General features: G+C 44.2%; 1 protein-coding gene across 1 annotated transcript in view; it reads left to right on the top strand.

Moving 5' to 3' along the window:
• The window catches only part of PRPS2 (phosphoribosyl pyrophosphate synthetase 2), a 96,824-nt gene extending 91,637 nt beyond the window's left edge, over nucleotides 1-5,187 (top strand). The window contains exon 7 of the mRNA XM_089652995.1: nucleotides 3,632-5,187. Within this exon, the coding sequence (XP_089509121.1) occupies nucleotides 3,632-3,724 (93 nt within the window). The 3' untranslated portion in view covers nucleotides 3,725-5,187. The remainder of the gene's footprint in view (nucleotides 1-3,631) is intronic.
• The last annotated feature ends 21,268 nt before the right edge of the window (nucleotides 5,188-26,455 follow it).

Here is a 26,455-nt window from a genome sequence, read left to right as displayed (position 1 = left end):
TACTGACATTTTCTGGTACCAAAAATATTTATTGATATATCAATGTGATACATACAAATGTTTGTGCTGCATAGGCAGCAATATAAACAGTATCCATAAAGTGAAATACAAACTTGGACCCACAAAGAGGTCACCATAGTTACAGCAACATGTCAAACTAGCAACTGTCCTCTCAGGGAAAAAAAAGGGAGGGGGCTTGAATGTGTAGAAAGGTACTGACCTTTTAATATAAATTGGGTTTTATTTAGCTGTGTTCCATTCCCCGGAATGGTGCGGTTTCTGCAACCACTTTCTTCTAGGATTCATAATTAAAGCGGAGCTCCACCCAAAAGGGGAAGTTCCGCTTTAAGGACTGCTCCCCATTAAGGATTGGCACCTTTTGGGGGGCGGGTAGCGGGTACCTGAATTTGACAGGTACCCGTTCCCACTTCCGGTCCGATTGCCTAGGTGATCGGAAGCGGAAGGTGTCCTTCCTTCCTCCCTCCCTCCCAGTAGTCTTTTGGGACACATGACAGGTCCCAGAAGACTACAGGACCATTCATAAAGTGCAGCACTACTCACACATGTGCAGTGGGTACCCAGCTGTGAAGCCACAAGCTATCACAGCCGGGTGCCCACACTGAAGATGCCGGCCTCCTGGAATATGGGACGGCCGGTGAAACGGGCTGCGGGGGACACACCAAGGGACAGATAAGTGGCTGTTTTTTAAAGTTCGCAGCTACAGTTTTTGTAGCTGCTGACTTTTATTTTTTGACAGCGTGAGTGGAACTCCACTTTAAGATACATCCTTCACAAATATTTTAGCTGGAACTAATAACGTTAAAGTGTTTGGTAGACTTACCTACCCTTTGTCCTGATGACCATTATCTCTTGAGACAAAGTGAAAATCCATTATTTTACAGTTGTCACCAGAGCATGAGATGAGAAATCTTCCAACGGGGCACCTGTTCTGGTGGCAACTAAGAGAATTCTTTTTTTTTTTTTTTTTTTTTAAACAGCAGGGCTCCACCCACACTGTCGCATCATTGACTTGCAGATTTCCTGTGAATGAATAAACTACAAATTCAGCCTGCCAAAGCGACAGATGGACTTGCAGTTTCACTGGGCTTTGGGGTTGCTCTCACTCCACTGACACGTCCTCCAGCTTTCAAACAGAAAACCCATACAGAGGTTGAAAGCATCAAATGGAGGACATGTCTGCAGGAGCCCACATTGTACCAAAGATCTAATGTTTGCCTTGGGCACTGGATCCTGCACAGGCACTCACCTTGGCAGTGCAACATGCGTAGTTATCCACAAATTGATTTACAGTTCCCAGGCTGTAGTCCAATCCTATGGAACCCGGACGTTAAAGATCCCTTTAGTGGTAGGCCCACCATTGCAGGTGGAGCCATGACCCTATCATAGGTCTAGCATTGTGAACAGGTAAGAGAGAGTCACCCTGTATCTCAGATCATTACTGTAAAAACCAGGTTATGTTTTAAGTGTATTGACAGTACAGTGCAAACGTTTCAAACTTGGCGCTAACATCTACGAGAGCTTAGTGTCAAGTAAAAGAGCGGGTGTTGTATCACACCATGAGTCACACTCTTTACCATTATCCCACCTTACAGCCCTTCTAAAGCATTCCAGCACTTCTCCTACCCACTCTTGGTACAGGATGGTCTACAACTGGGTTTTTGTATCCTTCCTGACATGCTTACCCTGTATATAGCACTCTGCTTTGCGAGTAGCCCACAGGGAAATACACTCACTTGTAGCAAATGAAAGAAGCCAGGTGAAATATGCCACGGCAAAAACCCAGGCACGCAGTCACTAAGACCTCACATAACACTCAACCTCAGAGTGTAGCGACTTTGCTAACATCGGAGCAGGACCACACTGGTCTCTGCATCCAATGCTAGCTATATCCCTGTTACACAGCAAGTGACCTAGCTAAGGCAGAGTTTTCTGAATCTGTCACTTAGAACCATTTCCAATAGAACATTCCCTTTTTCCGCAAGGGCTCCTTCCGCCTTTGCTTTTCAGTCTCTGGCATTACCGGCATGTATGTTAACACTTAGATTTAAATATCTGGAAGGAATTCTGAATGTATTATTCTACCTTGCATTATAAAAGGTAGGCCACTCCCATGCATATCCATGGTTGAACAGAGTGCACTGTGTTGCCCAATTTTTTTTTAATCAAATTCCTATCCAGAATCTCCCAAAACTGGGCCTTGCACCTTTTAGGTGCACTGGTCTTATACCTGTCCTTCCGTCAAAGAAAAGATACTTAAATGGGCAGAAAAAAATTGTCTCAACCGCCCTTTCAGCACCTTGTGCTTATTTACGATCTTAATCTGGGTTTCTTTGTCTAGCAGAAACAACTTACTGAAAACACCCCTTAGTGAATCTCGTCTTCAACTAGCCTTCTGCAGTTCTCATTCCTTCAGGTGTGCCACTGGAGCTCTCTCATCAGGAACCTTTCCACATTTTTTTTTTTCTCGGAGTGGCATATTATTCCACAAATCTTTCCTTCCTGCAGGGGGTTCCACCTTTTTTTACTTCCATCAGGGTTTATTTCTAAGTGGGGGGAAAAAAAGCACTTTTAGGGGTCAGAGAATTTCTCTCCAGTCCTACTCTCAGAATCTGGCATCCTGCCATTACCTTCACCATATGGATAAATTAAATTACTTTGGGGGCCTACTTCCCGTTCAGTAATGCTAGTTAGGCATTATTGCATACTCTTTTCACAAATTCCTTGGAAAATTCCAGGGCAGTCATCATCAAGCTCACCATTCCAATTCTACCACCTAGTTTATGAATTATGTCTGAGTCTTACCAGGTATATGTCCAGTCCTTGAAACTTGTAGCTCCAGCTAGGTTGCTTGTAGCAGCACTCTAAGGCTGGGTTGGCTAACCCTTATATGTAGGGGTCTGATGGCACAGTCCTGTTGCCTGTTATTTCCCCCCATTCAATGTTTGAGGAGGTCCCAGGGTTTTTGAATACCAAGCTTGTGTCATGTACTGTGTGATTTAGATCAGAGGAATTTTTTCTTACCTGTAAGTTCCATATCTTGGAGTACAGTACAGAAGGCAGGCCACCTCTCTTCTGTTCTCTGGTTACTCTGCATTGCTTGCAACTTGCAGAATGGAGGAGAGTTATGGAAGAGGCTCCCCAAGTGGGGGGTGGTCCTCAAAGTCTTTGCCCAGTATCCAATTACCTGAAGGTTCAAGCATATAACCCAGGGTTTGAGTAGCAAGCCAGTCTCCTGTACTGTACTTTACAATGTGGATTTTACAGGTAAGGCAAAATTCCTCTTACTTTTCATGTTTTTTTCTAAAGTTCCACTTGAGGTTTTCTAATCTTTTAATCATTTTATTGTTACTTGTATTACCAACATTTGGGTGGGAAACAGTGTGCAGCCAGCAAAAGTACTGGTCACCCATAGCAGCCAGCCAGTTTCCAGCAGCCCTTATTTTGAAAATTATTCCAGTTGAGTGCTAAAGGCAACAAGAAGTTTTACTGTTTAGACACACACACTATAGTAAGTCCCTATGAAAACTAGTTGTGCGAAATATGTAAAATGCACATTCTTACTGAAATCAAGAAAACTAATTTTTTTTTTTTTTTGCTTTCTCTACTCAAGGTAATCGACATTTCTATGATCTTGGCAGAAGCAATTAGGAGGACTCATAATGGCGAATCTGTATCATATCTCTTCAGCCATGTCCCATTATAGACTGTTTTCTCCCTGCATGCAGCAGCCCTCTTGATTTTCTTTTTTTAAAGCAAAGTTAACCAAAAGCCAGATAATAAAAATGCCTGTTAGCAGTTTCAGATACTGTACCCTTCTCTCCTATCCTTGGAAGAGTGCAGCTTAGTGAGAAGATTTTTTGAATGCTTTCCGTTGATGGCAGTGCTGAAAGCAACCTTGGGTTCCAGCTATACTTACCTTGGTATTTAATAAAACCTCTGTGTATGTTTTGGATACATTACGGCTGTATACTTGCACAAGATGATTTATTGGTGAATGCCACCAGTTTGTTCTGACACTTTGAATGTTACCTTTTACAGTGAAAGGCTTTGGGAGGCTTGGGTTGTTTGGGAAGGGTAGGGATATGATATAAAGAAATCCTATTTTGTACTGTATGCAGTTGAAATATTAATCTTAGCAGATGTTTAATATTTCGTATGTTCTTACTAGACTGTAGGCTATTTTGTAGTGTACAACTTTCAACATTAGTAAAGCTGGCACATCGGTGTACTTCTTTATGTTGCACTGTCTATTTTCTTTCCCAGTGCTGTTACAAGTTTGTGTTTAAGGTCCATTTCATGTTCTACATTTTCCATGTTTCTGTCTTCTCTGCCCATGACATTTGATAAACATCAGAAATGCAAGTAAAAGTAAGAATTGGCAGAACATTTCAAATCCACCTAAAACATAAGTAGTCTTTTTGATATGCCCTATTTCGAAAGTTCTTGAGTGGACCTCATAAACATCGAGTTTCATAGATAAAAGCATACATGATGCAGACTTTTAATGTTATGGGCAGTTCAAAATAGACTTCAGCACACAAGCCCCACTGAGTACTGAGCAAGGGCCCCTAATGAGAAGGATATCAGGATAGTGACAGGCTATGTATGGTCTACATTTTGTTGCCCAGTTTGCCATCTTTTGTTGACTAGGGACTATGGCAATAGTTGGTACGTTGTTCCATAGAGATTAGTGTGCTCTACACAAGAATTACTTTCTAGTAACCTCCATTCCTGAGTAACAATTTACACGAAAGCACTGGAAGCTAAGTAGTTTGGGTGTAATGAAAGTGTTCGGAGGTGTGCTGAATTTCCATGGAACATAGTGTATGCATACATCAGGACATGCAGTAGGTTACCTATTGCCCCTCACTAATAATTTGCTCAGTATATTGCTTGGTATGATGCAAAATAAGCAAATGTAATGTTAAGATGGCATAACAAGGTACATTGTCACAACTGCTGGCAGAACTGTTAGAATATGAATAAACTACCAAGAAATTGTGTTGTACCAAAGCTGATACAAGACAGAGCTGCACAATGTATCATCTCTTGTTTTTATGTTTTTTGTTTCTTCCAAATTGGTCTCTGTTGCAATTCATTTGACAAAAAATTACTTTTTTTGCTTAAGCAACAATAAATTAAAGAGTTCTTTTGTGGACCAATTTACCTTTATGTTCAGTTTTATTATTTATTTGTAACTGTAGCTTTCCATATATTGTCACTTCCTGAGTTTATCTCTGTCGTTCTCCCTATCTTCATGTCAGCCTTGTTAAAGAAATATTCTTCGGTGGTAAATTCATGTTAGATTCTGTATGATATTATAATATAAAAGTCCTAGAACTTCATATATTTAGTGGTATATTATTTTATACATTGTGAGCTGCTCTTAGATTTCCCTAGAGAAGTTAGTTTTGTGTGTATTACAGAAATGAATTCCCTTGACGTATTTTAAGAGAACTGACTTTGCTTCACTGAACTCTCGTTTTTTGGTAAACTGAAACTTCAACTGTCAATATGTAGGTACCTTCTTTTTACAAGTTCAGCTGTTTTTCTAGTGTTCTTCCAATGTGTACAATCAGCATGTCATTTAAAACTTACTTCTAAACTTATAGTAGAGATTTCAGCCTCCCAGTTATTTTTTTGTGAGTCCTGCCACCAAGAAGGATTTTAGCAACCAACTGCATGCATCACCTGAATTTTGCACTCTGTGTCTGATGGGTACTTGACAAATGTCTTATCCACTTTGTCTTCTACATCACAAGCATTTATCCACTGAGCATGCTATTTCCACACATATTACAAAGATTAGTGTCCACACCACTCATGCTTTTCACAAGTGTCCACATCAGTATGCACATTGCTTTATCTTAGATCTTTCTGCAACGGCCTCTTAGCTTTTCTTGGACAAAAACTTCACTTTGTCCACCAGTTCAGTGTCTCTGGTCCTTTCCTCCTAATTTCTGGTGGTCATGCACATTAAAGTGGTTTTAAAGGCATAATGTGTTTTACCTTAATGCATTCTCTGAACTAAGGTTAAAAAAAAAAAAACCTTTCATGATCCGCGCCCCTCATAAATACTCACCTGAGTCCTATCTTAATCCAGCACTGTGCTGAGAGCAACCGCACTGCTCGTTCTCTCTCTCTTCCTCTCCTCTGAGGACTCAGAGGCAGCGAGAGCCATTGGCTTCTGCTGTTATCAATCAAATCCTGTGAGGAGAGAGGGGGGTGGGGCCATGCTGTTTATTTATAGCCTAGTTCAGAATCAAGCCTGCACAAGTGCCTCCATAGCAAGTGGCTTGCTATGGGGGCACTCGGTAAGGGGTCCCCAGAAGAGGAAAGTGACTGCTGTGCAATACCATTGTACAGAGCAGGTAAGTATAGCATGTGTGTTGTTTACAATCCCTTTTTAGGCTACGTTCACACTAGCATTGTGTGCAGGTGACAGGCATTTGGGAAGCGTTTTTACCGTTTCCCAAACGCCTCGGACAATTCTGCACATTGCAACACATAGTGCTGTTCTAACGGGAGCGTTAGCGGCGCGGCAAAATGGACGCCTCTGGGTGAGTCAGGAGGCGTTGAAGCCTCCTATTCTAGTCTATGGTGCCACTCCACAAATGCCCGGCTGGCATTTGCAGCGCGGTAACACCATTCAAACTTCATTATAGGCGTTTGTGGGGCGTTTTTAATGCTCGGCAAACGCCTAGCAACCACCGCTGAACCGCGCATGCGGCGTTTGCGTTAAAAAACGCTTCGCAAATGCCGGACCAATGCTTGCCAAACGCTATAGGGGCGTTTGGCAAGAGTTGGTAAAACAGTCAAATGTGAACAAGCCCTAAGGCTGACATGTTTAGGACCTTGCTGACAGCCAAGTTTTTCAGTACAAGGATACAACTTCTGGCATAGCCAATACCATTAGAGTATTTGCAGCGATCTGGAAGTTGTGCACAACTGTATTATTTTAAGAGTTTGGCTGGTGTCATTGGCGTGTAGATTGTATATGCATTGCAAAACCACAAGTGACAGCCAGGATTAGTATGTGCTGAGCAAGGTGTGCATAGACAGAGACAAAGAATTGAAATAGAAGAGCAGTGCTGGGCCTTTTCTGCTTGTCTAGTGAGGGGTAAAGATGCCATGCTGCTGCACAGAGCTGTTGTCTGTGCTTTATGTACACCTTTTAGACAAGTCATACTTCAGAGCTTTTTTTTTTTTCCCCCTATAGCATGTGATTTTTCTCTTACTAGTGACTAGGGTGTGACATGCATACTTCACTGTCCACCAGTGCTGAAAATATAAAGGTGGTGCCCTTCCCCACACTTAAAAGCAGCAAGATAGGGAAGAAGGATGACCACAAACCAGTCACTAGCATGGAGGAAGTCCGCATGAACTGGCATACTGTTTTGGCAAAATTTTGGATTCCATGTCTCCCTTACAATACATAATAAATTAGAGCTGTAGAAAATGGCTGTGAACTGCTGGACAGCTAAAGCCAGGGCTATTTGTGACACCCCATAAGCAGGGACACATACACACGCTTGTGTGCTTGGTTGACCAATGTCAAGCCCTACGCTGCAACAGCCAGGTCTGACTTGTGCTATCTGTAAAATGTTCAGGCAGGCTCTCTCCCCTCGTTATCAAATCTGTGCTTGTGAGGATATGGAAAGTCAAACTTCTAATTCTTGCTTTGATATATGGATGTTGTGGCAAATACTACAGGCACTTTCTCTTATAAAGTGGAAATAAAAATGTGTTCTTGGCTTTTTAGCTCTTAGCCACATGCTTTACTCAATTGCTATGTTCCACTGTAAAAAGCCAATGTTGAAGTTGTACACATTTGCAAATATATGTTGGTCTCACACCATTGTCAAGGTTCAGGTGTAGTTTTAATAATCGTACAATAACAGCATTAGGTTGTACACAAAAATGTGTGCATTACTAGCAGACTCTCTCTAGAATGCATGTTTTGTACTCCACTTTAAAATGTATATATGGGAAAATATTTAGCACATCTCTGCAATACATGTCCCCATGTTTTGTCTTTTACTAATGCTGCAAGTAGAGAAAAATGATCAGCTAGAAATCTAATGGTATTATCCGCTCCTTTAGTGAGCTTGCACTTGGTCCTGCCCCCCAGACTATAGAACACCTCTTTTGTCTCTATCTCAGTAACCTAAAGGCAGGTTTTCTATAGTCCGTAGATCTCATGCAGTGCTGACAACAATGCTTAGGATTTCCTTACAGCCAGACCATTGTGTTTTCAGCTTACTGACACTGCATCACAGCAGCAAATTCTAAACTTAAAGTGGTTCTAAAGGCTCAACATTTTTACCTTAATGCATTCTCTGCATTAAGGTAAAAAATGTCCCTGTAATTATATCTCACCCACCCTTATTATAGTTCTATTGCAATCCAGCACTGTGCCTATCTCCAGTGGCTCTGTCCTGTCTCTGCTCACAGCCGCGGGGTACATTGGCTCCTGCTGCTCAAAAAATTTGATTGATAGTATGGGGGGGCCTGAGCCGATCTGTGTGTATCAGATGCACACACCCTGGCTTGGGATCAAGCCTGCAGGTGCGCTCCCATAGGAAACGGCTTCTTAAGGTGGCACACTGAGAAGTGGAGGAGCCTGGAGCACCAGGGGAACCCCAGAAGAGAAGGTTGGGGCTGCTCTGTGCAATGCAACTGCACAGAACTGGTACGTATAACATTTATTTTCCAAAGAAAAAAAGTCTTTACAAATGCTTTATTGAACTAGAAAATAATTTCCGGGATGCTGGCCTTTGTGCCTCTAAGGGCTTGTTCACACCGCATGGAGTGTTTCAGTGCACACATGTTTTGTGTGTTCATTTCATTGGGCCCCCCTATGTGCGTGGCACCTGCAAATAGTGCAGGCACGATTTTTAAAATCTCACTGTACCAAAGCACATGGAACTACGGTACCATGCATTTTCATGGCCGCAAACACATGAAATGTGAAAGTCCTGCCTCCACCCCTGCAAGACACAACACTATTATGCACAGCAGCTTGCCTTTGGCCATACAGCCAGGAATCTCCCTAGAACATCCCTTTTTACATATGCATTGTGTGGTTTACTGTATTACATTTACCTCCCTCTTAGATTGTAAGCTCCAAGGAGCAGGGCCCTCCTTAACCCTCTTGTATTGAACTGTATTGTCTCCCGTTATATTGTAAAGCGCTGAGCAAACTGTTGGCACTATATGCATCTTGTATAATAATCATTTTCACCTAGGAAAGTATTTAACTTCTTGCCGACCGCGCATAGCCGAATGACGGCTTCACCGCGGCCGGCCAGTTCTGAGTGGATGTCATATGACGTCCTCCCAGAACGCGCTCTCCTGCGCGCCCCAGGGGGCGCGCCCCCGGCGATCTCCGTGATCGCTGTGTCCTACGGACACAGCTGATCACGTGATGTGGTGAAAGGCCGATCCCACCGGCCTTTTACCACGTGATCAGCGGTGTCCAATGACACGCTGATCACAGGGAAATGCAAGTGCCGGTTCTCGGCTGCACTTTCCTCACGCTGTCAGATCGTGAGGAAAGTACTGCCGAGAACCGGCAGTTGTCAGAGCGGGGATCGGCACCGATCATCAGGGCACTGATGATCAGTGCCCTGATGATCGGTGCCCAGCAGTGACACCCGCAAGTTCTGCCCAGCAGTGCGCCCACTAGCCCCGCCCACCTGTGCCCAGCAGTGCCCCCACCTGTGCCACTCTGCAGTGCCACCTACCTGTGCCCAGAAGTGCCACCTACATGTGCCCAGCAGTGCCACCCACCTGTGCCCACCCACCAGTGCCACCCACCTGTGCCCACCCACCAGTGCAGCCCAGCAGTGCCGCCAGTCAGTGCCCAGGGGTTGTGCCAGTCAGTGCCGCCAGTCAGTGCCCAGAAGTGATGCCAGTCAGTGCCGTCTATCAGTACCCATCATCAGTGTCACCTATCAGTGCTGCATATCAGTGCCGCCTATCCGTGACCCCTAATTAGTGCTGTCTATCAGTGCTGCCTATCAGTGCCCTTTAGTGCTGCCTATCAGTGCCGCCTCAACGCAAATCAGTGAAGGAGAAAAAATACCTGTTTGAAAAATTTTATAAAAGAAACAAACTTTTTTTTTTTTTTTCAAATTTTTTGCACTTTTTTTAATTTATAGCGCAAAAAGTAAAGCGCCCAGTGGCGATTAAATACCACCAAAAGAAAGCTCTATTTATGAGGAAAAAATGATCAAAATTTCATATGGGTACAATGTTGCATGACCGCGCAATTGTCAATCAAAGTGCGGCAGCGCTGAAAGCTGAAAATTGGCCTGGTAAGGAAGGGGATATAAGTGCCTGGTAGGCAAGTGGTTAAAGCCCAAAGTCCTTTTGGCTTCTGTCCCAATGATGGGAAGTCAGGGAAAGTGTAATCCAACAGGAATTTAAAAGCCTGAAGTCTAAATAAAAATTGACCAAATCGGTCATTTGGAATCTTATTTGCATGTCGAGTGGTGAAGGTTCTCCCAGGGTTCTGAAGACTCTAAAAGTAATTCCAAAGGCATGGACCACACCGCTGAATCTATGGTGTCAACTCCCAGATGTCATGCCAGTTAGAGATACAAATGGTGAAATGAATAAAATACAGATTTACAGGCATTTAATAAAAAAAAAAATCAATAAATGTAATGTGGGAGAGGTGGTTTATTTTTTTTAGGGTTCTGTTCACCTCTGTCTGTCTGTACTCTACACCTGAGTTCACTTCCCAGACCAGTAAATGAACAGCATTAATGACTTTTCACAAATAAAGGAAACATTTCCTTAGTAACTAAAGCATTACTGCTATGTTCCCTCTGGAGCAATTTCTTTTTTCACACATTTAATATCTGTGTTTTTGGCTTCACAATTACTTAAGACTACCACAGATCATATAATTTCCGAAAGTAGAAGCCCAAGATGCTAAAAATTTCAACTACCACATTTTTTTTATGCTGCACAATATTTGCACAAATGTTTATCAAATCTGTATTTTCAGGAAGAAAACACAAGGAATTGTAGCGCATAATTTAATCCCCAATTTTGTGTACAAAATAAAAGAGGTTGTGTCATGTAGAAAGATAGCAAATGTGTCAGGCCTCATAACTGAGTGAAACCACAAAATGGTGATAAATTATAAATGGGTGATGCTTCAAATGCAAATTACAGCTCATCAGTTTAGTGTTACTTGGAATTATTTCTCTCAAGTGTGCACAGTGTTAACTAATGTGTTGCGAAATTGTTTATATTCACCTGTGGTCTATACATGCATTTTTGTTCAGATTTTTGTGCATGTAGCAACAGGTTGCTTTACATTTTTTTTTTTTTTCATATATTTTATTTTTTTACATTTTACTTTGCTACTATGCTATTGAAGCCTCCTTTTTGATAGCATTGGGTAGGTGGCACCTTTTAGAGAGACATCAGGGATATTTTAGATGCCCTAATGCCTTCCCTGCCCTCTGCTTCAGCAGATCATACATTGGACTGTACTTAATCTGCTGTTTACCCAGCTTTTCAGCTGAGAACCTGAAAATACACTCAGCAGAGATCAGGAAATAACAAGTTGGTAAAGGATTGCTTTGAAACATGTCCCTTTTTTTGGGGTACACATCAGTGACAACAAGAGGTTTTCGGCTCTTGGACTCCATACCTTGCAGCAGCTCCAGCCATCTCTTCCAGCAATCTCATTTCCGCTTCAGCCCATGCTTGCCTCAGCCAGTGGCCAAAGCAGGGATCTGGAATAACTCATACACGGATTCTGGATATATCCTTCAAGCCTCTATACCTCACAGTTGTTTGTGAGTGCAAATATTGATTTTATTTTGTCCATTAAACTTCCTTATGTATGCTATATTATGGGGTGTGCACTCCTCGCTCTCTTTTCTTGTTTTACACAGCTTGCCATACTGACAGCATGTCTTGTGATCCAGGAGGTGTGGGAGACCCTGGGAACAACTGAGGGAATGAGACAATGTGTAAGTGATCAGACTGCTATACAGCTTCATTTTACTAAACACTTAAAACAGTTGTGACTACACATGGTTTGTTCATGGTCAACAACAATGACTGCAGTGAGTATACTAGCATTTCAAAAAGTGAAACAAATTTGAACCATCTCTGGCTGTATGAAATGGGAAGTAATTCTAGCTATTTGACTCTCTGTTCTCATGCATATCTAATTTTATACATACACACGGGTAGCCGGAAAGCAACTTGAAATCACTTTTTGACTATGTGCAACACATCTGCTCATTAGATAAACAGCCGAGGAGGACAGAGGTGGGAGAAGTCTGACATAGACGTCATCCAAGGATTTTCAAGCAGTTTATTTAGCATCTGAATAGATCCAAAGGTAATGTGTTATATTTCTTGAAAAAAAGTTCCTTTCCACTGTATAACTCTTTGACTTACAATAATGCTTTCATTTAATACCACATTACTGCGATTTATACATTTACATTTTGCCCTCAGTGTGTGTTACGCTAGCTGCATTAAAGTCCCAAAGGGGGTTATTTCTTGTAAAAGGAACCTGATGGGTAAAAAATATGGGAGCTACCATTACTGACTTGTTTTTTTTAATGGTGCAGGCAGTGGGGCATCTATTGCTTCTCTTGAGAATCCCCAATCCGTAAACAAGCTTGCACGCTCCATAATCTCCATATAATTGTCAGTAAGTGACTCTCCAAGCAGTAAAAGAAAGTCAAAGATGACAGCCTCATAGGCTGCACTTTCCAAAACAAGTCCGCAATAACCATTCCCATATTTATTGACAATTTTTGCTTTTGAATTTACTCCACCGGCTAAGTTGAATAAATACCTTGAGACATGCATTTCACGTGTACTTCCACTTTTGCAGTTAAATCAAGATGATACCTACTTTATATTTATTACATGTTCTCATTCACAGAGCATAACTAAAAAAAAATTGCTACTTAGCTTTTTACTTGCTACTAAGCTGAATAAACATTCGTATGAGAATTAAAGGGGAAATGATGGCTTATTGAATCATTTAAAACTACTTCAAAGTTTCCTCTACTTTTTAACATTTTGATTTTTCAGAATGAACATAATTTCCTCAATGAAAACCACGTTCACAGTTAGAAATTTCTTTTGAGAAAAATTTTCCATACTACTCCTTCGAATTTTCTTGTCACTGCTGTCGAAATTTAACCTCAAATTAACCCCACTAACCATTAGAAAATCTAACATATGTTCTTAAAACATTTTTAGCAAAATTTTACTAGTGCATGACCAGCTTTGTTTTACTCATAAACTACATTTTACTTTGGAGTGCAACGAGGTTGGGGAGTCAATGTTACCATAATAAAAGGAGAAGTATAGCCATAGCTATTTTGGCTATACTTCTCCAGTATATCACAGGAGTGCAGTTTGTTCTTCACTCTTGTGACCCGTTTTCAGCTGACAGCATGCTAAAGTCGGCTGACATCACTCAAGTTGGTCCATGCTCTGAACAGATCCTGACCATATGGTCAGGATCCACCCAGAAGCCTGGACTAGCACCTGGCTCAGACTCTCGGCGATCTTCTGAGAGTCTTAGCAAGTCCATCCTCCCTGCACAGCCCATCACTCCATTGTGAACTGAAGGGGCAGAACAGAAAACTGGAGACAGACGGTCACGGCTCTCTGCTCAGAGCGTAGGGGGAGATTGGAGGTGTCAATTGCCTAGTTCTCACTACAGAGTCGGCAGGGGATAGATGCAGCATCTGATCAATGCTGCATCCATCTAGATGAGTATAAATATTTGTTTTTTTTTTTTAAAGGAAAAGTTCACCTTTGTGAACATGTTACATGTTCCACCCGTTTTTAGAATGGAACATGTAACGTGTTCCCAGTGCTGCAGCCACCACCCGCTGATCCCCTCCATGTGACAGAAGGATGGGGAGAAGTTCCCCGTACTAGCTGTTAAAAACAGCACAGCCGTGCAGGGATCCGTCCACATGGCCTCATCATTTATTCACAGTGTTTTGTGAATGAACTACAAGTCCCGACAACCTTAGCGGCTGACGGCCTGTAGTTCTCAATAAATGATTCTGCCTGTCAGTATGCACTATATTGCCAAAAGTATTGGGACGCCTGCCTTTACACGCACATGAACTTTAATGGCATCCCAGTCTTAGTCCATAGGGTTCAATATTGAGTTGGCTCACCTTTTGCAGCTAGAACAGCTTCAACTCTTCTGGGAAGGATGTCCACAAGGTTTAGGAGTGTCTATGGGAATGTTTGACCATTCTTCCAGAAGCGCATTTGTGAGGTCAGGCACTGATGTCGGATGAGAAGGCCTGGCTCGCAGTCTCAGCTCTAATTCATCCCAAAGGTGTTCTATCAGGTTGAGGTGCAGGCCAGTCAAGTTCCTCCACTCAAAACTCGCTCATCCATGTCTTTATGGACCTTGCTTTGTGCACTGGTGTGCAGTCATGTTGGAACAAGAAGAGGCATCCCCAAACTGTTCCCACAAAGTTGGGAGCATGAAATTGTCCAAAATGTCTTGGTATGCTGACGCCTTAAGATTTCCCTTCACTGGAACTAAGGGGCCAAGCCCAAACCCTGAATAACAACCCCACACTGTAATCCCCCCTCCACTCCACCAAACTTTACACTTGAGACAATGCAGTCAGGCAAAAACCCAGACATGTCCATCAGCTTGCCAGACAGAGAACCATGATTCCACACTCAAGAGAACTTGTTTCCACTGCTCTAGAGTCCAGTGGCAGCATGTTTTACATAACTGCATCCAACACTTTGCATTGAACTTGGTGATGTAAGGCTTGGATGCTGCTGCTTGGCCATGGAAACCCATTCCATTAAGCTCTATGTACTGTTGTGCTAATCTGAAGGCCACATGAAGTTTGGAGGTCATTACCTATTGACTCTGCAGACAGCTACTTCTGTGCACTTCAGCATGCACTGACCCTACTCTGTCACTTTGTGGATGAGTTGGTGCTGTTCCCAGTCACTTCCACTTTGTAATAATACCACTGACCGTTTACCGTGGACTATTTAGTAGCAAGGATATTTCACAAATGAACTTATTGCGCAGGTGGCAATCTATCACGGTATTATTATTGAATTCACTGAGCTGCTGAGACCAACCCATTCTTTCACACGTTTGTAGAAGCAGTCTGCATGCCTAAGTGCTTTAATTTTTACACCTATGCCCGTGGTGGTGATTGGAACACCTGAATCCAATGATTTGGAGGGGTGTCCCAATACTTTTGGCAATATAATGTACACCATATTGCCAAAAGTATTGGGACACCCCTCCAAATCATTGGATTCAGGTGTTCCAATCGCCTCTATGGCCACAGGTGTAGAACATCAAACACCTAGGCATGCAGACTGCTTCTACAAACATTTGTGGAAAAAATGGGTTACTGTCAGGAGCTTAGTGAATTCAAGTGTGGCACCATGATAGGTTGCCACCTGTGTAGTAAGCCAATCTGTAAAATTTCCTTGCTACTAAATATTCCATGGTCAACTGTTAGTGGTCTTATAATAAAGTGGAAGCAACTGGGAACAACCGCAACTCAGCCACGAAGTGGTAGGCCACGTTAAAATGACAGAGCACATGCTGAAGTGCGCCTGTCTGCAGAATCAATAGCTAAAGACCTCCAAACTTCATGTGGCCTTCAGATTACCACAACAGTGAGTAGAAATGGGTTTCCATGGCCAAGCAGCTGCATCCAAGCCTTACATCACCAAATGCAATGCAAAGTGTCAGATGTAGTGGCGTAAAGCATGCTGCCACTGGACTCTAGACCAATGGAGATGTGTTCTCTGGAACAACAAATCACATTTCTCTGTCTGGCAATCTGATAGACATTTCTGGGTTTGGCAGTTGCTAGGAGATCGGTACTTGCCTGACTGCATTGTGGCAAGTGTAAAGTTTGTGGAGGGGGGGTTATGGAGTTGTTTTTCAGGGGTTGGGCTTGACTCCTTAGTTCCAGTGAAAGTTAATCTTAAGGCATCAGCATACCAAGACATTTTGGACAATTTCATGCTACCAACTTTGTGGGAACAGTTTGGGGATGGCCCTTTCCTGTTCCACCATGACTGTGTTCAGGCTTTCTCGCCTTCTAGAATATCCAGGGAGAGATGTATTGCAATACAATATGCATTACAATACATCTAGTGGAGAGCAGAAGAGACATTCAGGACCCATATGTTGCTGCTTATATACAGCACAGTCCTGGCAGATCATGTTAACAAATTTAGTTATTTAATAACAATCTAAACTTGTTGCAATATTTTATCTGCGCTGATTAGCAAACAGCTGTGCACATGTTCCTGTGTGCCAATCAGTCATGTTGTGGCAATTCTTACACCACAGGTTTTACGCACTGCTGTCATAAAATTTTGATTAACTTTCAGTGCGAATAGGTAGTGCTAATTGAATGCATCTTTGATAAGGTATGTATATTCTATCGTGTTAATGTAGGACTGGAATCACACCAAAGAAGTATAGGATTAATTCACAAAATCACTCCATGCAGAGTGGCATTGATGTGAATGAATGCCATTCAAAACAATGCAATTTCCTTTGTCATGCAGTTCTGTGCGACTCAAGTCCCATCTGAAATCGCACTTCTGTGAACCAGGCCTGAACATTTCATTCCAGTTTTCCATGTTATCAATTGATAGCAATCTATTACTAACACCTAAATCTCTGGAACTCTGTTATTTCTAGAATGCCAGAGATCTGCAGTATGATAGAGAAACCGTAAGACATAACCACTAAGGGAGCATAGCAGGCATTAATAACGAGCAAGTATGACTGCCCTTTTGTATGTATATAGTTAACAAATGGCAGAGAGACAATATTTTCATCCCTTAGCACATTTTCACAAGATTATTCACATTAAGATGATCATTTACATATGAACATGAAATCATGGATTACGGCAATGAGCATGAAATCATGGATTATGGTAATGAGCAATCAACACAATCCTGTATTCCAGGACTTTACTTTGCCTGAGCAATTGCAACACTTACCTTCTGATTTGCTTCTTTCTATGAATGCTCTAGAACAAGTCATGACACAAATTTCCAGAATGGCTCTGATTTCTGTTTGCATGCACAGAATTGTGTGGCTGAAATCTTGGCTAGCTGAAGCTGCCAGTAAAAGATGTCTCACTTCTCATATGATCTTTGAAGGAGGATGTCTATTTGATGAGGTACTTGACAAATTAATCATAGATGTCACATGATGAAAAGTACGTCTTCCATAGTGGAAGGTACCACAACCCCCATCCTCAGGGTCTTCTACTCTTCAAAATGTAGAGCACCTAAATAAGACCAGGCTTCTACCAAGTCAAAATTCAGCCCTTCCTTTTGATGCAAGATTTGGAACAAAAACTCTACCAAGTCTACCCCAAAGCATCTTTTCAATTAAAGCAGAAGTAGGGCTAAAGCTCGTTTGGCCCTTCTCCTCCTGTGGATCACAGAAGTGCACTTCCATCTGCACTCATGTGACCCGTTTTCAGCCTACAGCAGGCTAAAGTATGCTGTTGGCTGACATCGCTCAGGTTCTTGAGAGATCCTGACTTTAATGTCGAGATCCACCCAGATGCCTGTGCCGGCAGCTAGCTCCGCCTCTCAGCCAGCCACTCCTGCACAGCCCAGAGCTTTAGTGAGTGCTGGAGGGCAGAGCAAAGAGCCAGTGCCTGACAGTCACTGGGTCTCTGCCCACTGAGAACTGAATGATCAATGGTCTTTCATTGCTCATTTTTTAGTCTTAGAGGTGGCCAGTCTCTCAGGCTGGGGAGCAGTGTTCAATCTCTCAAGGTTCAGAGAACATGGCCATCCAAGGTAGCCAAGCTCCTAATCAACATCTTGGAGCTCAGAGTGATGAAAATCGCTTTGCAACACTGGACCCTCATCTTTAGGAACACCAGATCAGAAGGCAATCAAGCGATGCCATGGCTGTGGCCTACATCAATCACCAGTTGGGCACCATCTCATGGATAGGATGGAGAACATTGTCCAGTGATCTCTTCTGTCTGCAACCCATCTTCAACCTGATATGTCAGAGATAAAGGACTCCAGATATGGATATCCCGGCCTTCAGGTGCAACAACACCTTACCTCTGTGCTATATTTTGCAGCGCAAATGAAGAATCCGCATTGGAGTAAAGGCATAGACACACAAAAGAACAACAATAGAGAAGAAACTAGAGATTCTCATTGCACCAAACTGGACCAGTTCACATACTGTACATACTCAAACTTCTAGGAGGGGACTCCTGGTCACTTCTAAACAGGCCAGATCTGCTGTCTCAGGGTGCCCTCTTCCAGCCTGCTGCTCAATGACTGGCTTTAAACACTTCCAGTCCGGACACTTTTACCCCTTTCCTGTCCAGGCCAATTTTCAGCTTTCAGCGCTATCACACTTTGAATGACAATTGCGCAGTCATGCAACACTGTACCCATATGAATTTTTTAGCATTTTTTTGAGACCGATAAAGCTTTATTTTGGTGGTATTTATTCACCACTGGGATTTTTATTTTTTTTTGCTATATAAATGAAAGTCCAAAAATTTTGAAAAAAAGTTTTTCTTATAAAATTTAGGAAATAATATTTCATCAAATCTTGGCCAAAATTTTTTCAGTTATCTTTTTAGTAAAATAAAAAATAACCCAAATTAGTTTATACCCAAAAATTATAATTTAAAAAAAAAATGTATTTTTATTTTTTTATATTTTGTTTTTTTTCTTCCCACATACTGTCACCCTAGCAGTACAGTGTCACCACGATGACACTGCACTACTTGTGGTGATGATTTTTTTTTTTTTTTTTTTTACACTGATTGCTTTTATACCCATAAAGGCTGTAAAAGCAATCATTTCTCCTTCTCTGACTGCATTCTTGCAGCCATTGAGAACTACTGTGTGAGCTGTGATTGGTCACAGCTTGTCACATGGTACAAGGCTGTTGTGAATAGCCTTGTACCATGTGACCTCTGTGATCATTCACAGATTTCACACGTAGTAAGCAATGATGTCAGTGTGTCAAAGTGACATCTTTCTTACTACTCTGCATGTGATCACTGACTGGAAAATCAGTGATCACATGATCGGGACCTCGCACAGAGGTCCCGTACGATGATCAGTGTTCCGGAGGACACAATGGGCACCGGATCGCAGCGCTGCGCGCTCCCAGGGAGCGCGCACATTCCATATTGGCGGGTGCCATTTATAAACAGCAACCTGCCCCTGGAGTGCCACCGTTTATATACAGCAGCCGGCGGCAAGTGGTTAATGGCATGTCTACTGATTCCAAAGCCTTAGGACAAAGGGTGTCATTCTTATGTAGCGCCACCCTCGTAAGGGTCGCTTGTATTTTTGCCCAGGTTTCCCCCTTCTTCGTTCCGCAGCCAGGCACAAGGTATTCACAGCCAGGTACCCACACACTTTTGCTCATTGTCTTTAGTGACCAGTCTAGAGGATGTTTGTTTTTTTTGGAGGTTTATTGTATACCTGTGGATAGGGATGGGAAATGTAGTAGGATACACCAAAAATGAGAACTTTTCACACTGAGGACATCTAGCTGATCTCTTCATGCTCACTGTTGAAGTCCTATCTGAAAGCGGATAACAAACTTCCCTTTACTTTGTAGCAGCAAGTAGTTTAGGAGTGAGCAAAGTCCCCTTTCAGTGTACTAGTAGTAGTTACAGGGTTGAGCTCCTCAGGTATATTCCAGTTACGACAGGCTGCAACAGCCCAAAGGTAACGTAGCTGAGCAAAGTCCTTTGCAGTGGCAACAGTTGGACAAGCTCTTCAGAACACTAGCCAGTGTTCCCTTTCATTTCCAGACCCACTCTTGACTATCAAGCACCAGGGAGGTAACAAGCATGCAGAGCCCCCAAATTCCTCAATGTCTGTGCTCACAAGGCCCAAGGACAGAATGGTTGCCTCCTTCCAATCTTCCAAGCGAAACCCTCCTGTGATACCAGACAGAGTTTTGGCAGACAGCTCCCCTCAGTCAGCTTACTGTGGAACCAGGGTCACTCTCTCTAACTTTAGGCCCTCAGGTCGACCCACCTGAGGCCATATGGCAGCCAGTGCCAGGCGAGGCATTCCTGCTTCCTGCCTGGCTTGGTTCAATCCTCTTCCAGGAAAGAAACCAAACCCACGTGCTCACATATACCGTGCCCAACATGCAAAGGGGTCACCCTCCCCTGCAATGAGCCAGGGCTGTATCCATATTCATGCTGTTCACCTGCCTAGCCTCACCCATGTCCTGCATGGCTCTCATAGCTTCCTGAAGGCAGGCAGAACTCAAACGGCACCAGAGCATCAGGAGCAGACCTAACTAGTCCATCACAGCACTCTGTTAGGCAGAGAGCCCAATTAGATTTTCCAAACAGTCTTTCTGTTAACCGAAGAAACACTGCTATGCTTAATCTAACTATACAAAACCTAGCATCCAACTAGGAGGGTGCTACACTTAGATTGCTAAACGCAAGGAAAGCCACTTCCAGAAAGATCTGTGTCTTGCATTCTGGCCTTCCTACAATCACTACTTGACCAGATCTGGGCCTTAAGTATTCCTAAGGGACAGGTTTCAACCTATATTAAAGTTGTTTCTTTGATCCAACCACCCTTACAGCACCCTATGATCCTTGGGACCTCAATTTTGGTTATCTCTACCCTACAAAAGCTACCTTTTTAAACCCGTCAGGGGACTCCCTTTGCATGATTATTCCTGCAAGGTAGGTTTCTTGATAGCTATCATGTCTGTCAGAGTTAGCAGCTTCCTCTTGTAAGGATCCATTCATAAATCTTCCCGAGGACAAAGTAGTCTTGCACCCAAGACCCTCCTTTCTTCCTAAGGTGGTGTCCGCCTTCCTCCTCAGTGAAGACACAATCCTTCCTTTGTTGTGCCCTGCCACAAAGCACTTCACTGTCTGGATATACAGTGGGGATCGAAAGTTTGGGCACCCCAGCTAAAAATTTGTATTAATGTGCATAAAGAAGCCAAGGAAAGATGGAAAAATCTCCAAAAGGCATCAAATTACAGATTAGACATTCTTATAATATGTCAACAAAAGTTAGATTTTATTTCCATCATTTACACTTTCAAAATAACAGAAAACAAAAAAATGGCGTCTGCAAAAGTTTGGGCATCCTGCAGAGTTAATATCTTGTACTGCCCCCTTTGGCAAGTATCACAGCTTGTAAACACTTTTTGTAGCCAGCCAAGAGTCTTTCAGTTCTTGTTTGAGGTATCTTTGCCCATTCTTCCTTACAAAAGTCTTCCAGTTCTTTGAGATTTCTGGGCTGTCTGTCACGCACTGCTCTTTTAAGGTCTATCCATAGATTTTCAATTATGTTGAGGTCAGGAGATTGTGAAGGCCATGGCAAAACCTTCAGTTTACGCCTCTTGATGTAATCCCCCGTGGATTTTGAGGTGTGTTTAGGACCATTATCCATTTGTAGAAGCCATCCTCTTTTTAACTTCAGCTTTTTCACAGATGGCACCAAGTTACCATCCAAAATTTGCTGAAATTTTATTGAATCCATTTTTCCTTCTACTCGTGAGATGCTCCCTGTGCCACTGGCTGCAACACAACCCCAAAGCATGATTGATCCAACCCCATGCTTAACAGTTGGACAGAGGTTCTTTTCATTAAATTCTGTGCCCCTTCTCCAAACGTACCTTTGCTCATTCCGGCCAAAAAGTTCAATTTTAACCTCATCGGTCTACAGAACTTGTTTCCAAAATGCATCAGGCTTGTCTATATGTACATTTGCAAAGTTCAAACGATGATTTTTGTGGTGAGGACGTAGAAGAGGTTTTCTTCTGATGACCCTTCCATGAAGACCATATTTGTACAAGTATCTCTTTATAGTGGAATAGTGTACCACAACTCCAGTGTCTGCCAGATCTTTCTGGAGGGATCGTGCAGTCAAATGTGGGTGTCAGGAATGGACTTGCCAGTAATGGTGGGACCCACCTGCCTTGTGGGCTGCAGTACCAGGGCTGGCCAGCGGGTGCTCCCGGCAATCAGTTGATCATGCAGGTGTATTTAAGGGATGGCCAGACCTGTAGTCTCGGCCTTGGTGTGTGTTTTTCCTGGGCCCTGTATCTCGTTGCTGACCCTGCCTGATTCGGACCTCTGCTGACTTCTCCTGTTTCATCCCTGGCTTGTGACCCCGACCATTCTCTGCCTGACGCCCTGTACCTACCTGCCCGATTGTTATTGACCCGGCCTGCCTAACGACGCTTGCATTGTATGTACTGTTATCTGTGGGTGGTTTGGTTTGGTTCGTTTGCACTGTTATGTTTTAGTATTGCACTGCTTTTATGTTTGTATTGTTAGTCTTTAATAAATTATATTTTTTAACTTATCTGAAGCCTGCATTTCCCTGCATCAGTCACATACCTCTGGTCACACCCCGGAGCCCTGACATTACACCAAGGCCAATCCTGACCAGAAGTGGCTGCACAGGGAAGCCATCTTGGCTTGTTGCTGGGAAGGATGGATCTTGATGAGGTTGTGTATTTATCTCTGCTAGTGTTTGATGACAGAGAATATGCTTATCAAACTCTGAAGGAGTATCCCTGGGATCAACTACTAGAATGTATACGGATCGCTCATGTTCTAGTAGATCAGGGCACAGAATTCTCTGAGGTGCAGCCATTGATTCAGGTTTGTGCTGAGTTGGTTTCATCTGGTACCCCCGAATGCAGGGATGAATTTTTGCCGCCATTTAGTGCCGACCAGGTAGAGTCCCTGGTATGGTTATTAGAGGATGATGTGGATTACTTTCTGGAGCGTTACTCTGCATGTTCACCACAGATACTAAGAGATTGTATAAACGCAGTGCAGTCATTGACCAGACAGGCTTTGTGTAACCTGAGCTTCGTTCAACCCATACTGCAGACATGGTCAGACTTGTTGCACCCAGCCTCAGTCAGCTTACAACATCATTCCTCCACTCAAGGCACTCTTCCTGCATCCCTGACAGCACCCCCAGTGACTGCCCAGTATACTCTATCTACCACATACCAGTCCTCTGCTCCCACTCGCTGCGCCTATCCTTTCTTTAACCCTGTAAAGAAGTCCTCTGTAGCAACTGCTCCCTCCTCTGTTCCATCTTCCAGCTCTTCTCTGTCCTCAGCTGCTCCATTCGTTTGCAGACCTGCGTTTACTTGCAGTGCCCCAGTAGTTAAAACCAGAAAAAAGCGGAAATTCTTTCCAACCAGTACCATCCTGCCAGTATCCAAACCGGTCAGCCTCCCATCTGAGAACCTGCCTTCCATGGTGCAGCCTGGTGCCTCGGTGCCCACAATTCAGCCTGATGCCTCCACTCAGCCTGATGCCTCCACTCAGCCTGATGCCTCCACTCAGCCTGATGCCTCCACTCAGCCTGATGCCTCCACTCAGCCTGATGCCTCCACTCAGCCTGATGCCTCCACTCAGCCTGATGCCTCCACCCAGCCTGATGTTTCTACCCAGCCTGATGAACTGATCCAGCCTGATGATCCTAAAAAGCCAGACGACTCTGTGCCCGCAGCCTTGCCAGACGACTCTGTGCCCGCAGCCTTGCCAGACGACTCTGTGCCCGCAGCCTTGCCAGACGACTCTGTGCCCGCAGCCTTGCCAGACGACTCTGTGCCCGCAGCCTTGCCAGACGACTCTGTGCCCGCAGCCTTGCCAGACGACTCGGTGCCCGCAGCCTTGCCAGACGACTGGGTGCCCGCAGCCTTGCCAGACGACTGGGTGCCCGCAGCCTTGCCAGACGACTCGATGCCCGCTGTTCTGCCAGTTGACCCGGTGCCCACTGTGATGCCTGGTGACCCGATGCCCGCCGTCGAGCCAGACGATCCAATGCCTGATGACCCAGTGCCCGCTGTCGAGCCAGACGATCCAATGTCTGACCCAGTGCCCGCGGTCATGCCTGGTGACTCGGAGCCCACTGTCGGGCCAGACGATCCAATGTCTGACCCAGTGCCCGCGGTCATGCCAGTTGACTCGGACCCCACTCTCGTGCCTGGTGACTCGGTGCCCACTGCCTTGCCAGATGACGTGGAGCCCGCTGGCGAGCCAAATGACCTGATGCCTGGTGACCCAGTGCCCGCTGTCATGCCTGGTGACCCGATGCCCGCTGTTGAGCCAGACGATCCAACGCCAGATGACCCGGTGCCCGCTGTCGATCCAGACGATCCGGTACCTGATGACCCGGTGCCCGCTGTTGTGCCAATTGACTCAGAGCCCACTGTCGTGCCTGGTGACTCGGTGCCCACTGCCTTGCCAGATGACGCGGTGCCCGCTGTCGAGCCAAATGACCTGATGCCTGGTGACCCGATGCCCGTTGTCGTGCCTGATGACCCGGTGCCCGCCGCTCCGCCTGGGGGCCCGGTGCCTGCCGCCCCTCCTGGGGGCCCGGCGCCTGCCGCCCCTCCTGGGGGCCCGGCGCCTGCCGCCCCTCCTGGGGGCCCGGTGCCTGTCGCTCCGCCTGGTGGCCCGGTGTGCCTCTGCCAGGAGTCCTGCCCGATGTGCCAGTCTTTGATATCCCGCCAGTTACCAGACCCGGGCGGTGGAACATTTTGCCCAGCTAGGACTGTTTGGAGCGTCCTGAGGCCCCTCCTTGAGGGAGGGGTACTGTCAGGAATGGACTTGCCAGTAATGGTGGGACCCACCTGCCTTGTGGGCTGCAGTACCAGGGCTGGCCAGCGGGTGCTCCCGGCAATCAGTTGATCATGCAGGTGTATTTAAGGGATGGCCAGACCTACAGTCTCGGCCTTGGTGTGTGTTTTTCCTGGGCCCTGTATCTTGTTCCTGCATCCCTGTTCCTGTTCCTGTCTGACTGATTCGTTGCTGACCCTGCCTGATCCGGACCTCTGCTGGCTTCTCCTGTTTCATCCCTGGCTTGTGACCCCGACCATTCTCTGCCTGACCCCCTGTACCTACCTGCCCGATTGTTATTGACCTGGCCTGCCTGACGACGCTTGCATTGTATGTACTGTTATCTGTGGGTGGTTTGGTTCGTTTGCACTGTGTTATGATTTAGTATTGCACTGCGTTTATGTTTGTATTGTTAGTCTTTAATAAATTATATTGTTTAACTTTTCTGGAGCCTGCGTTTCCCTGCGTCAGTCACATACCCCTGGTCACACCCCAGAGCCCTGACTGGGTTTTGAATTGTTTTTCTCACAATCCTGCAAGCTGTTCTGTCTGATATTTTTCTTGGTCTTCCAGATCTTGCTTTAACTTCCACTGTTCCTGATGACTGCCATTTCTTAATTACATTCCGAACAGAGGATATTGTCATCTGAAAACGCTTTGCTATCTTCTTATAGCCTTCTCCAGCTTTGTGAGCGTCGGGTATTTTCAGTTTCAGTTTTCTAGACAACTGCTTAGAAGAACCCATGGTGCTGATTGTTGGGGCAAGGTCAGATGAGTCTGGGCATTTAAAACCTTTGAGATTGCCATCACCTGGTCTTCCCACGATGATTGAGAACAATCCATGACACTGGCAGGTCTCAGCTTGGTAAAGAGGGCAGTGCATGCTATAAATTCTGCAGGGTGCCCAAACTTTTGCAGACACCATTTTTTTGTTTTCTGTTATTTTGAAAGTGTAAATGATGGAAATAAAATCTAACTTTTGTTGACATATTATAAGAATGTCTAATCTGTAATTTGATGCCTTTTGGAGATTTTTCCATCTTTCCTTGGCTTCTTTATGTACATTAATACAAATTTTTAGCTGGGGTGCCCAAACTTTCGATCCCCACTGTAGTTAGAGCCATCAGTCTACCTCAAAACAGAGAAAATATCCAGTGAGTGGAAGCTGTGTACAAAAATGCCTTGTCAATGTTAGAGGAGAATGGGCAGGCTGGTTGCTGCGACATTCAGATGGTAGGGTCAAAATTTGGCGTAAACATGAAAGCATGGATCCATTCTGCCTTGTATCAACAGTTCAGGCTGGTGGTGTAATGGTGTGGGGGATATTTTCTTGGAACTAGGAAAGTGTACCTAATAAAGTGGTCAGTGAGTGTAAATTTCAATGTAATATTATATTATACAGGATTTATATAGCAGATCCTTCCATGGCACCTGCTCTTTGCAAGTAAGAAAGTGGAATAATCAAATACGGTACTGCATCACAGTTGGAATCAGAATTGGGTGACATAAGTGGACATGGCCTATGCCATGCAGTGCTATTTAAAAAAGAGGAAGATATGTCTTTTGTTGTGGGATGAAAAAATGGTGTTTTAATGTCGCTTGGCCAGCACATGCAAATAGACATCTTCCCTGTAAGTAGTGAGGAGCATTCGTAATCTTGTGCCTGTGGAAAAAGGAAGTTTAAGGGACTGTATTTTCACTATAGAGTTCTGCTCAAGAGTTTGCATACCCTGGCAGAAATTGTGAAATTTTGACATTGA

This window comes from Staurois parvus, unplaced genomic scaffold, assembly GCF_062004578.1.
Source record: "Staurois parvus isolate SC_StPar_1 unplaced genomic scaffold, SC_StPar_1.0 ptg000696l, whole genome shotgun sequence".
NCBI classification, from domain to species: domain Eukaryota; kingdom Metazoa; phylum Chordata; class Amphibia; order Anura; family Ranidae; genus Staurois; species Staurois parvus.
This window is presented reverse-complemented; position numbering and strand designations above follow the sequence as displayed.